The sequence below is a fragment of the Drosophila bipectinata genome, chromosome 3R, assembly GCF_030179905.1.
Source record: "Drosophila bipectinata strain 14024-0381.07 chromosome 3R, DbipHiC1v2, whole genome shotgun sequence".
NCBI lineage: Eukaryota > Metazoa > Arthropoda > Insecta > Diptera > Drosophilidae > Drosophila > Drosophila bipectinata.
In genome coordinates, this window is record NC_091739.1 from 17,055,367 (window position 1) to 17,068,284 (window position 12,918).

General features: G+C 42.2%; 2 protein-coding genes and 1 long non-coding RNA gene across 9 annotated transcripts in view; 1 reads left to right on the plus strand and 2 right to left on the minus strand.

Annotated features, from left to right (window-relative positions):
* Nlg3 (Neuroligin 3) overlaps nucleotides 1-12,918 on the plus strand; it is a 135,582-nt gene that overhangs the window by 171 nt on the left and 122,493 nt on the right. For 2 of the 7 annotated variants that reach the window (XR_011443313.1, XM_070281742.1), the window contains exons 2-3: nucleotides 25-274; nucleotides 10,188-10,317. The gene's annotated coding sequence lies outside the window, so the exon portion shown is untranslated. Of the gene's footprint in view, nucleotides 1-24; nucleotides 275-833; nucleotides 1,178-2,117; nucleotides 2,133-10,187; nucleotides 10,318-11,583; nucleotides 11,599-12,918 lie in introns of those variants that run through there. The other 5 variants (XR_011443314.1, XR_011443315.1, XR_011443316.1 and 2 more) reach the window with 4 other exon arrangements.
* LOC138926705 (uncharacterized) lies at nucleotides 5,816-6,310 on the minus strand. Its single transcript, XR_011443318.1, has 2 exons — nucleotides 6,105-6,310; nucleotides 5,816-6,043 (listed from the first exon to the last, which is right to left on the minus strand). It is a non-coding gene; the product is annotated as an uncharacterized lncRNA (long non-coding RNA).
* On the minus strand, nucleotides 7,042-8,662 carry LOC108130345 (solute carrier family 25 protein Shawn). Its single transcript, XM_070281681.1, has 2 exons — nucleotides 7,905-8,662; nucleotides 7,042-7,826 (listed from the first exon to the last, which is right to left on the minus strand). Exons 1-2 carry the CDS (start codon nucleotides 8,513-8,515, stop codon nucleotides 7,136-7,138), a joined length of 1,302 nt encoding a protein of 433 aa, XP_070137782.1. The 5' UTR covers nucleotides 8,516-8,662; the 3' UTR covers nucleotides 7,042-7,135.

Genomic DNA, 12,918 nt, shown 5'->3' on the forward strand with positions numbered 1-12,918 from the left:
AATTAAATTTTATTTTTTCAAAAGTAAGTGGATATAGAGCAAAGGGACCATCAATAGAGGAAATTATTAATAGCGTTAATGATGATCTGGGCAGTGGAAATACGATAAATCCGAAAAAGCAAATTGACTGTTTTAAAACTGATAGCAAAAACTGGATTACGCAGATAGTTTATAAAAAGTATTGCTGGATTTCTAGCAATATAGGAAGAAAGTAATCATTTGAACAATGAAAAAAATACGCACATGAAACTTCACTCCTGTTTTTTATTTTTATGTAAGTAAAATCGCTTTTTAGTTCGCTGATTACAAAATGGTAATTTATTTCGTGATCGGATACAAAATGATAGAACTATCGAAAGGAGCAAAATTGAGAAATAGGGAAACCCCCAATCTTATGGGATTGTTAAGAAAACCAACAATATTAAATAGGTTCATTTTAAAAGTTAAGTTTATGTGCCATGGTCTATGAATTTAATAACTAAAATCATGACATTTATTAAAATTTATAAGTTTCTCATTAAACAGTATCAGACTGATACTATCAGGGCAAAATGTAATTAAAGCCAACGGGTGGTATGAGTAATGTGGCATGGCATTTATCTGCATAACTCATACGTCACGTTGGACGGCGTGTTGGAGAAATGCATTTCGGGTTCTCCTGTGTCCACGTCTCTGTCAGTTAGTTTGTCTCTCTAGAGTTTCTCTCTTCGTCAGCTGGTGTCTAGAGTATATATGTATGTACATATTTCTATATGTGGGAGCTGTAGCTTAATGATTTTCACGCTTCTCTTGCTCTTAAGTTGAAGTTTTCTCTATTTTTTGGCTTGGCAAAGGCGTTAATGGCAACAGAAGCGACAACAGCTGCACGGCAGCACAAGATGGAGGGCCAAAGAGACCGAGAGTGCAGTGAAGGAGGAGGCCTGCTGCCTGCACACATGCTCATTTGGCTGTGGGCAACAAATTCCAAGTCATTAGTCGTTGTCGCGTCTCCTCTATCTGAAAAAAACGCACTACAAACTAAATTACAAGGGCTGAAAAAAACATTATGCAGGATTAGAGGAAAGATGGGGTAAAACTGACGACAACTTTGGCCCGGAGTGTGATCCCCGCTCATGGAGGATTCACTGTAACACATTTTATTTAAAGAGCAAAAGAAAATATAAAATTTTACCAGCTGTACAAATTCTTATTACTCTTACTAGAGTTTACTCTTACTCATACTCTTACTTACTTAAAAGTTTCATCTTTTTAAATTTAATTAATACTTGCTTTTAGTTTCTTACTTAAAAAATAAATCATTTCTTTACGTGTAAAATGTCCTAGCATGTTAGTCAAAAATAAGCAACAAATAATTCTGGGAACCCATGTGCTGACAGCTTGTTCCGCATGCTCTACACTCCTCGGCATATTTCATAAGTCAGAAATGTTTCCGGACACGGGCTCTGGGTAGTCTGAAGTCGGCAGGGCTGCTGGAACACGGAGTCCAAAGACCGGAGACTCGTCCGGCAAGAGCTGACTGTCGGCAGACGGCTGACATCTGCAGGATATGTCCGTTGGTGTCGCCGTTTGCTGTCATTGCCCATCAGCCTCATATTGCTGGTGTCGTCGGGCACCTTGCAGGATCGCGTTGACGGGCTGTCCCTGCTCGTTGTCAAGGTAAACGACATGAAATTAAGCTACAAAAAGGCAGGGGAACGCCAAACGTGTGTGGGAGCCGAGGAGCAATTAAAATGCGAAAGTGAAATTAATATCAGCTTAGTGACGTGTCTTCCTTATGACAATGGCATTTTTCAAAGCCGCTTTCATAATTATGAACTGACTTTGGGAAATCCTAATGGTTATTATCTTGAATTATAAGCAGCTTAGCAAATATTTGACAGATTATTCAGTACTGGTGAGGAAGCATGCCTAAATTTGGTTTTTCTGTCCTTTCCAGGAAGCATTAACAATGGCTTGGAGATGAGTAACATTTTATAGATTTATTATTCAATTATCACAATTAAATTTTGACCGAAAACGAGCAAACTTTACGCATTATTCTAATGGAATCTTAAATATTCACCAACTCTCCGCTACAAATTTAATTAATTTCCTCTTTATTTGTTTATCTAACAAAGCTCCGGCAGACATAATGAAGCAACTTGTCGGAAAGGAAGTCCTGAAAAGCACCTTCCGCCCGGGTCAACAGGATCCGTTGCGCTGCCTTTCAAACGACAACTCATTTGCATACGAGGTGCTATCAAAATAAAAATTTAGCAATTCCAAATGCGAAAGCGAGAGGGCAACTCGGTATGCAAATTGAACAAACACAAACCGCAGCAAAGTTTGCGATGGGCCAAAAACAAAAAGGTGAAGTTCAAAGTTTCCACTCGGCCTGATATGATATGATGCCGAGGTCCTGACTATATGGGCCTTGTGGTTTTGTTCAAAAATCTGTTGAATATGCAAATTGCACTTAAATGATTGCTGCGACCATTTTTGTAAATTTCCTCAACAAAACTTTTGGCCCTCTTAAATAAATTTAATAATTTATCGTCTCACTTCAAGCTTTTGCTTTAAGCTGCTTTCAGATTCTCACTTCAACCTTTCATATTTTCCGGACGTAATATTGAAGATATTTTGTTCGCTCGTTGTAAGGCACACGCGCATCTAAAATTTTAACATTTTTTGAATTTTCTCTTATGCAGAGTCGCATGGCCAGGGCAGAGCAGCATTTTTCCCTGCCCATTTCCCTAGTCGCGCTTCTATTACTTATTTGTAGTGCAAAGACGAGACCATTAACTTCGCATGGTACATATTAGTTTTTATTACCAATTTTCCACTGACACGATCAGAAATAATGTTTGTGATCTGGACTGACCTAGATGACTGACCTAATAAATGACTAGCCATCAGAATTCACTTCGCTTAACTCGCGCCTCGAAACACTTTCAGGGCATTTAAAATTCTGCTCAAAGGTTCGCCATTCTACTTGGCTTGTTTTAGTGCCATTTGTGCGTTATTTTTATAAAGTTACCTCATGAATTATTCATAAACGAAGCAGACGTACCGTAACGTAGGAAAAACAGGAAAAAAGGGAAGAATCTTTAAGTTTGCTTCTAGGAAAGCGCTCAAGATGGCACGGCTTGGATAGAAAAACTGTGCCGACTAAGAGCCAGGCGGACTTGGCTTTGGTAATACGAAAATCTGATTAAATTATGGGAAACTTTCTAATTGGTTTGTTATTAAGACACCGATTACCATAAATTACATTTGAAATAATCGCACCATTTCCTGGCAACACAAGGATTGATAAAGCCATTCTGGAAATGGCTTAGCAAATTATCGCACTTGAGTAAACTCCAGACCGAAAACAAAACACTGAAAATGGGCAAAAACAGAACCCTTTTGGCTCATGTTTAATGCACTTGACAGGACCAGACCCGGACCTTCAAGAAATCCCGCAATTTACAGCCCAAAAGTTATGACTTTTACGCCCCATTATCGCTTAAATAATTTAGCCGGCCACGGGACGGAAAAGCAAAGCCAAAATTGCTAGAAAAACAAGAAACCTTGCATAACTTATGCCGCCAAACAAAAAACGAGGCAATGGCTTGAAAGGGGCAGGGCCTGCATTTATAAAGAGCCAAATTAACCGCAATTAGATTTTGGAAAGCGGACAAAAACATTTCATAAAACGGACGGAGAGTCAAACGACCGCACTGATTACAATTGTCCGCCTCAGACTCAGTGTGTGGAGCCGGGAGTCTGAATAATCAAGTGAGTCGACCGGAATAAAGTAAGATATTTATTGGGGCTGCCCCGAAATTAAAGGGCCGCCAAAAGGCTGCCGTCAAACAATCGACCGACACGGTGGCGAGGGTAAACATTATTTTTTCATCCTGTCAATTTTGTGCTTTTTAATTAAAAATCCTGCGTGCTCAGGTACATGGTAAACACACAGACCGTCAAAAAAGGGATAAGCAAAGGGAAAGGTTCGCTAATTAAAAAATAGAACGCTTTGCCCTTTAAAGACGTTTCGGGCCGTCTTCCTTCCAGTTTTCCGCTTGATGATGCATGGCCATGAAGTGTGAAAAATTCGGCCTCATTTTTAAATAGACTTGGGCTGCCTTTTTTGCTCTACCAACTTGCAGGGCCAATGGCACCGCCTGCCATTTATTTGGCTCAGTTCTCGAAATTAATTAAACACTCGCCGGTACAAGGTCAGTCAGTATAAAAAAGGGAATGGCCTTCTCCCCTTGCATTGCAGGGTCTTTCGACAATTAGCCTCCCTGAGGGACCTAGCCGAGGCGGATGTTTGAGTACAGGAGAAAAAAACTTGAGAAAACTGAAATAGAAATTTTGTTGATTCGAAGAAAACGGAAAATTCAACTAACTAGAGCTCGAAGGCCTTCCACTTCCCGGTTCTATCGTAGCCTCTACAATTGCGCGTTTTAATAAAGTTTCCGCCAACTCCTTGCATAAAATTAAACAATTAAGCAAATAGTTCTTGAAACTTAGTAGCAGGTTAACATTTTCAAGGAAGCCTTTAAGAACATGGCTGCCAGTCAAAGGTTATTTTCTAAGACAAACACAAAAGCGAGTACCAAGATCAAAAGTGAAAACTTTCCAAAGAGAGGTATAAATTGGTAAAATTATCTATCGAATAACATATTAAGCATTTACCTAATCCTCTCCTTTGAGGGAGCACCATCGACTAGCAGGAAATGAAAAAAATCTCAAAGGAAAATATCCGGGTGCTTAAGCGTGTTTGATTAAATTAGTCAATTAACAGTTCATTAGTTAGCAATCGATGAAAGAGCCAGTGCTTTAATATCTTCACACTTTGTCACCCAGTAATCCAATCTTAAATCATTTTCATGGCCCCAGTTCGTTTGTGTTTGTGGCAAAGTGTGAAGGGGGCTGGAGTGAGGCAAATAAATCGAATATCCATTCACACGACCACGCCCACACAATGTCAGTGGTGTACGGTGTTCGGTGGGCAAAAACCAGGCCAGAAATGAGATAGACTGCCGACAGAGACGGGATGAGCTGACGGAGCCATAAATAAGGATCCGACCGGGCCAGGGACTACACCATGGTATTCCGGTGTATTTTTAATGCCACAATTAAATGCAAATACAATACGACAAGTAAAATACAAAAAAAAAAAAAGAAAGAAAAAAAGATAGAGCTTCCAGGCTGACAACGAACACAGGCAAATGTTGAAGGATGGCCCAGGGACAGATGAAGGACATTCGGACGGACGGCTGCCTTTCCTATCAGCAGCACTTTTTTCCTGCCTTCTTTTTTTTGCGGCTGGAAAAATATTTTTGATGCTGACAACAAAAACACTGGAGAGCAACAGCCTGGGGAAAATATATAGACAAGCGCCACGCCCCTGCAACCAAGAACACCAGCCGCCCACAAAGGAACTCGGAGAAAAAAAATGAAGAAGGGAACGAAGTGCAGTGTAGCCGGAGGTCCTTGGGTCCAGGCGAATAAAAAAATTGGCCACTCACTCACCCGCACCCGCACACGCGTGGCGCAACAAATGAGATATTCACTTAAATTTAATTTCCATTATTTTCATGAAAGCATATTTTAATTCGCTTTATTGGCAATTTTGGTCGCCCACCAAGGATGCCAATACGAAAAAAAAAGGGTAGAAATAAAACGTTAAGTATTAAATACATCCCAGCGGTCGCTGCGGTTCATCCCGATGATGGGTAAGTATTTTTAATAATGTGATTTTTTTTCAAAAATGAAAAACGACACAGAGGGAAGACTTATCAGGTCGCCGTCAATTTTTTATTGGAATAGTTAAAGGGCGGCCTTATTGCACAAAAATGCATATTTATTCGTCAAAATATTTATGGGGAAGCAGATAAAATAAGAAATATAATATTGATATTTTTACAAGAAAGGAATGATTCATTGGTGTGCACTTGCCAATTATTTCATCAGCGGTTTCGGTATGAAAGAATACACAATTAATTGAACCGCCACAAATGCCACTTCGTATGGAAAAAGTCACCATAATTGGGCCAGCCGCACTTTGACACTTTCGACGACATTTCTCAATGTAAACAATTAAATGAAGTGAAACAAAATAAAATACGTACACTGCATAAAATATTAAATTTACGGCACAACCTGGCACAAATCACGGAGGCCACTCATCACTATATCCTGCAATCCCTCAACTTTGTTATTCTTGTTTCATTTTTTTTTGGCCATCCAGAAGGAAAAGGAGGAAACAACACAGTGTATATATATTTGACCATCTTTTTTCTGTCATCCTGTGCTTGTTCATGCTTTGTCTACTTTGTTTGCGCTTTAATAAAAACAAAGGACAACAGAACAGAAAAAAAGATGAAATTTTCGGTTGGACAGTTTTTTTGTGATAGGCGAATTATTCGACCGAAATTGCTGTGGGCCGAAAAGAAACAATCTGACAACCAAAATGCAATTAAGTTTTCTGCCACAGAGCCACAGCGCCATAGCCGGGCCCCCGTGGCAAACAAACACTTCTTAATTACTGGTTTTAGTTTTGATATTTCCGATTGTGATTTATAGATTTTCAGCAGCACTCAATCATCGAAATACTTTGGTGCACGAATTGCGTTTTCCGTAAGGGAAACGGAGCCAAAACGTGACCGGCCAACAAAGAGGATTCGATTACCGTCGGCGAAAAACTTCGAGTGGAAAATTCAGTTTCAGTTCCAGGACAAGCTTATGCCGTGCATGTGGAAAAGTCGAGGCAGTTCCGAGCTCACCTGGTAAATGTACTTGCAACATTTAAGGCAGTTTACCTTTTGGCGATTCCGTTTAATTTCCTTTGAGTTGGCTCAAATTGCAGTTAATGTAAATGAATGAATATTCCATGAAAAGTCAACTTTCGGGGAAGAGGATACCGTGGAAAATCGTCGAAAAGCGTCCAAGCAACAGGCCGCTGGAGACTTAAAACTGGGAAAATGTAAATTGATTACCCGGATCTGGGTTTATTGACGTAACACGTAAAGCTTCGCTGAGCCTAATTGGGATATTGAATTCTTCTCGTACATAAAATATGCGTTCTTTATTTAAAAAAGAGAATCGACTTCACTGCACACCCAGGAACCCGGGCAAAACACCCAAGCACCCACTACTTTATCTACTCCAGGTCCTCTTCCTTGACCAAGGTGGCGTTGGGATTGCTTAGCAACAGGGCCTCGTTGTGCTGCTTCACGTTGTAGTAAAAGAAGAAGGACTTGCTGTACTCGAAGGTGGATATCATGATGGCACAGGCGGGCGCCACCTTTAGCAGCCTGGGCCCGACGCCGGCAAAGAGGCCACGCACGCCGTGCATCTTGTAGACGGCTGCCAGCCGGCTATAAGTGGATCTCTGGCCAACATCCTTGGTCGGGGAATCCGTAAAAATAACCCTTTCCCCAAACTCGATCTGCTCGAGGGTCTTTACCACGTCAAAGGGCGTGGTCACAATGGCCGCCACCGATCCCGCCAGCACCCCAGCAAAAAAACTCAAACCGAACGAGGGCTGGGAACTGCCGCTCCCGAGGCTCCGTTTCAGGTACTCATAAATGGGCCAGTAGATTCCGGAGAAGGGTACGTCTCTCAATATGGTGGGACGCAGACCTCGCCACAACCCCCAGATGCCCTGTAGTGCGATCACATTCCGGACGAACTGCAGCATCTGGGCGTAGGTTTGTCGCTGGGCCTGCATCTTGGTTCGGACTAGCTCTATGGGGCTGACTACAGTGACCGCGGATACTCGGGCTGATACTCCCGACATCATAGGCACTACAGCTGGCAAGGCTTCGTCTTTAACGCGGGTGGAGGAGCCACTGGTTATTAAATAGAAAATAAAGTGTTCATAAGAAAACTAACAGCTCTATATGCATGATATTGTATCCATAACTTACCTTTCGGACTTTTTCTGCAGGTGATTCTGGTACATCTTTACGTACTTGGCCTTGAACTGTTCGTAGGCCACAAAGTAGATAATGGTGGAGGGCAGAGCGGAGACCAAAGTTGGCCCGAGGCCAGACCAGAGCGTCCAGACGCCCTCGTGGCGGCTGATCTTTATCAGGGCGTCCCAGGTGCTGGTGAACTGTGGCTTAGGCCTCCGGTTCAGTATATTTGGAAGACCGTCGGAGCCAGAGGAGAACAAGTGATCCATGAGGCCATTGGAATAAAAAAAACACTTGTTCGGCGAAGAGTGCTGCAATTGCATTCGTGTCTTGATGACATCCAGGGGGGTCATGAAGCAGGCCGTGATCATGGCGCCCGCACAGGCGGAGAGCACTTGCTGCAGCGGTCGAATCCGGAAACGTGGGTCCTCCAGCAGCTTCCGGTGCTTGCCCATCGATTGCATTGGACGGTCCAGGTCGCCGCTACCTTGGTAACTGTTGCTGCTGTCACCAGTGGGGTAACGATCGGGCTGTGGAAAGACAATAGTCTTGGAGTCCACCGATACCCACTTATCGGAGGATATCGTCTCCGCCGCGGTCGCACCCTTGTCGTTCTTCGGCATGGCAACCGTCTCTGAGTTGATGGGGAGTCGATTTGGTTTTGAAGTAGCATTTATAAAATATAATTTTACATTTCAAAATTTCACAGTTCTAGTAGCCATAAGGAAAATCGAAAAAAGTGACACATTTGGTTAGGCAGCATTAGGAAAATTTTAAAGTAAGTCCTTTGGAGGTCCTTGGGAAGAGGTGATGATCGGAACACAATTGTGGAGACAAAGTCATACATTGCCAACTTTTTACATTACTCTCTAATTACATATATTGTTTGAAGGAAAATCCATTACTCACATCATTTCGGTAAGAATGATTATAAATTCCATTCCAAAAAATTCCTCTTTGTTTATTCGATTCATCCCGGCGTTGGCTGCTCATTCCCGTGTGTCGGAAGCAATTAAAATACTTTTGTACGAAAGTGAAGAAAAAAACGCAGCCATCCTGGAATGGTTGTCGCTCCAGCTTTACTTTATTTTTGGCAATTAACATGCAGTACTCTCATTGCCGATGGCGTTTGCACCGACTGATTTTCCATCTCCCCGCTTTTTCCACCTCTGGCAGTAGCAAAAAATAAAAACAAGGGATGGAGTGTTCATTATGCCAAGGGGATCCTCTCGGGAGTTGGAAATCGACCGCACCTTCAAGTCAGTCCGCCGCACAACTGCACATGTGTCAAAGGTTTGACGTACTCGGGTACGTAACCGGTTGGCGGGTTTTGGTTTGCGTTTGTCGGTGGGTCGAGTGGGGCAGACTGACTGACGACAAGCAAAACAAGTTGACTGTTGGCGGAAAAATAATTGACATCAGAATGATGCTGAATGGGTGTTGTGTGTGTATGTGTATCTGACACATGTTCCACAATGTGTCGTCAGTTTATTCACTGGGGGACACAGAGAAAAACGAAGGAAACCCAAAATTGGAATCCCAAGAGAAGCGAATGAGGTTTTCCCAGACCCCTTACAATTTCGGAAAGTGTTGAATGACAGAGAGTGGGAGTGCGAACAAATTGTATCCCTGCTTTAATTCCTCTTCATCGGCGATTAAATTCCATTAATTGACTGCGTTTAAAGCATTTGCTTCATACGATTAGCTCTTAAGCAGATTGTGGATTATTTTAAATTCAATTTGGCCATTTTTTGCTGAGTGGGTTAAGATGTTCTCGAAATCCTTTCTTGCTGGTAGCAAGGCCAAGCCTAAGACAAGCACAGAATCGGTCGACGTGAGAGGAAGGACAAGTTGTAGCGACTCTGCTAAACACGAAAAAACACTCTTCGAACGAAGGGAGAGGTGGCTGGCTGGTTGTAGCCAGAATGTTGCTCTGATATGATTACGTTGTTACACAAGTTTTTAGCAAGGCCACGTTCAAAACAACACAAATTGAGTAACGCAAGAGAATGTGATACTCTGCAATAGCAGAGATAATAACAAATTTGATTTATTTTAAATATATTTATTAATTCGTATTAGTTTTCCCATTTTTAAAGAAATTTAAGATATAAAGAGCTAGTTTTTCATAGCTCTGTATGAAAGCTTTATGCTGTTAAAATTGAAATGAAATGCGTTTGTTTATTGCAATATCAGATATATTTTCCATATTAAACATATTAATTGGCATCATGCTAAGTATTTGAAGCAAGCTTAAATTTCCGTTAAACTGAAAATATGCATGCCACATTTCAGTACGCCTAATGGACGCCACCTAATCGTTTAAACTGGTTACCGAAATTCCAAGACTCCTTCCAAGGGTATGGAGCATTTTGAGGGTAAGAAAACGTGTGAAGGCAGGGATATGGGAACGGCAAGCCTGAAGGTAAGTCTCCAGCGAAATATTCCAACATGCACATGACATACTAACTAGCGGCGCTGCTTTGCATCACCCACACGTCCATCCCCCTCCAACCTGGACCTGTGGTAGTGGCTAGGTAGCTGGGTAGGTAGGCGTCCGACGGGGTTGGGGGAATCCCTTCCAATTTCGCTCCGTGACAACGTCCCCGTCATCACATCACATGCAGACATTGTCTTACAGTTATGACTGGCGTTGCTATTTGGAATTCGACACGTACGCAGGCATCCCAGGACACGTAGAGCGGTGTAATCCATGGGCGTGGAAGTGAGGGGGTGGCCGGGGGAGAACAGCATGTGCTGGTGTCGATTTTGACACGATGCCAGTGTATGTGTGCGTGGGTGGAACTGGTAATTGCGGTGTAAAACTGTAAAATAACAGCACTTAGCTGGCTGCTAATACGAGCACGTGTCTGCTTTGTTGCACAACACGGCGTATGCGCAATATTCTTGATGCTTACCCAGGCGGGCATCTGAATCAATAACAACTGCAGCTAACGAAAAACACGAAAACCCCATCATCGAACCGCAATCATTAGGCTTTCAATTTACCATTTACCATAAACAACTCGGCTTAATTACGCTTTTCTGTTGTTAATCAACTTCCCAGCCAAATCACTTTTCCATGCCAATTGGAATTAGATTCTCGCATTATAATTGTCTGCATGTGGCATCTGGCCCCAAGCAGATAGTAATTATAATCAGCTTATATAAGAGAACAATTTCTCATTAACTGCCAGTCGATATGCATATTTTTATTTAATTAAAATCGAAAGTAAACAGCCATTGATGGTGCATCGAAAGATGGATTCGACATATGGTGAGCCGTTCGAATATTCACAGACACGAAAAGTCACAAAGGGCCAAAAGTGAAAAGAAGGAAAATAAAGCGAGGGTTTTGGGAAAAAGGGAACCAGGGGCAAGACATGGCGAAAATGTGGCACGCGGCATTCACCGCACAATTCCATTACGTAAAGCAAACATCAGATGGCGTTGGCTGCGCTGCATGATTGGGTTTGCTGCTTCTTGTGGCTTATTTTTTGTGTGTTGGGACGCTGAGACGGAGGCGAAGGCGGAGACTGGGCGGGGGTGGGCGTGGCGCCAGTAAAAGCAACATATTGAATATTGATGCGCATCGATTTCAACTTGAAAGCATCAGAACAGTTCCGGGCCAACCCACACATACGCATTCGTGTCCTTTGTTTATAATAAAAACATTCGCAATTTCTTACAGTCATGCCTCGAAGAAAAACACTATGCAACAAGCAAGGGATCCCCTTTTCCATTTAATATTTATTTTATTAACAGTTTATGGAAATTTGCCTTGACTGGCTCTAATGTTATTCGATTTGAATTAATTTTCATACTTTTTTGTGGAGAATAAAAATGAGAAGGATAATGATTGATGATCTTATTTTTTCGGCATCTTATAGGTTGAATTAATTTAAGTAGATCCTTTTGGATGAAAAAGGACGAAGGTTTTTTGAACTTTAAGAACTGATACAGACAAATTAAAGATATATACATAATGTAAATCCTTGTTATTTCTCCACCAGCTAAGAAAAATGCTTATTTTTTCTTGCACTTTTTAGTTTGGCCTTGTTTGCATCAAGATGAAAGTAAAAACTTCTGCATAACCATAACTCGATTTCGATAAAATTGCCAACAGCAGAGTGTAAGTGCACCCAGCCAAGTTAACTGGCTGCGGCGTCTGTGAAGCAATTTGTGAACGCTCGTCGAGCATTTAAAACAATTGGTGCCAAACAATTACGCGGAGGGTGCGTTTTCAGACTGAGACGGAACAGGGGCGTGCTGCCTTTTGCATGGTGCGTGGAAGGAAGCCAAAGACTTTCCCCGCCAAATTAGCGACAAATGCGTGGCAACGGATTGCAGGGCGTTGCAGCGGGCGAGTGGAGTGTGGGGTGTGGCACGACAACGACCCAAATTGCAAATTGCAACAAACTTGAGCGAAAGTGGGCCAACGATGGCGACAAAAGGGACGACTATGGCCGCTTTGTCTGCCCAAGTTGGTAATAAGCAAATTAAATGCCAAGGGAACCCGGCCCAGCAAAGTAGGCAGCAATAAAAATCCAGCGGCTGCCGATGCGAGTGACTTGGCGCATTAACACCCTGATGCTGCCACATGCCGCCAAATGCCGCCAGCATGCAACCGAAGCGCAATATCATGGGCGTTAATTGCCACTCAAAGACGATGGCCTGGGTGGGGGTCCTGGAAAACTCAATGGACACGCTTCAGCGCCCCACAAAGGCAACTACACTGTGGAGAAATGATTTCCGTATATTTATGGAATATATTTTATTTTTTGAAAATCATTTCTTTCTGTTTTTTTTTACTAGTTTAGCATATCATAAATGCACTAAAGTGATAGTCGGCAATTTTCAAAATTTTAAGAGTTGGGCTTTACAAATTATTATTCTTCAGTGTCTGAATGCAAGTCACGTTCTATAAAGTTTTTTGCGCTTTTCTACACTTTTATTTACTTTTAGAGGATCTTCTGCAAGAAACAGCCCTCGCAGCTCCCCTTATATATCCTTACTATATGTTTTT

Excerpts from the sequence above, each read along its gene's own strand:
- LOC108130345 (XM_070281681.1), bottom strand. The coding sequence starts at position 8,515 with ATGCCGAAGAACGACAAGGGTGCGACCGCGGCGGAGACGATATCCTCC. Across the intron at positions 7,827-7,904 it reads CTGCAGAAAAAGTCCGAAAG|TGGCTCCTCCACCCGCGTTA; the intron begins GTAAGTTATGGA and ends TTTAATAACCAG.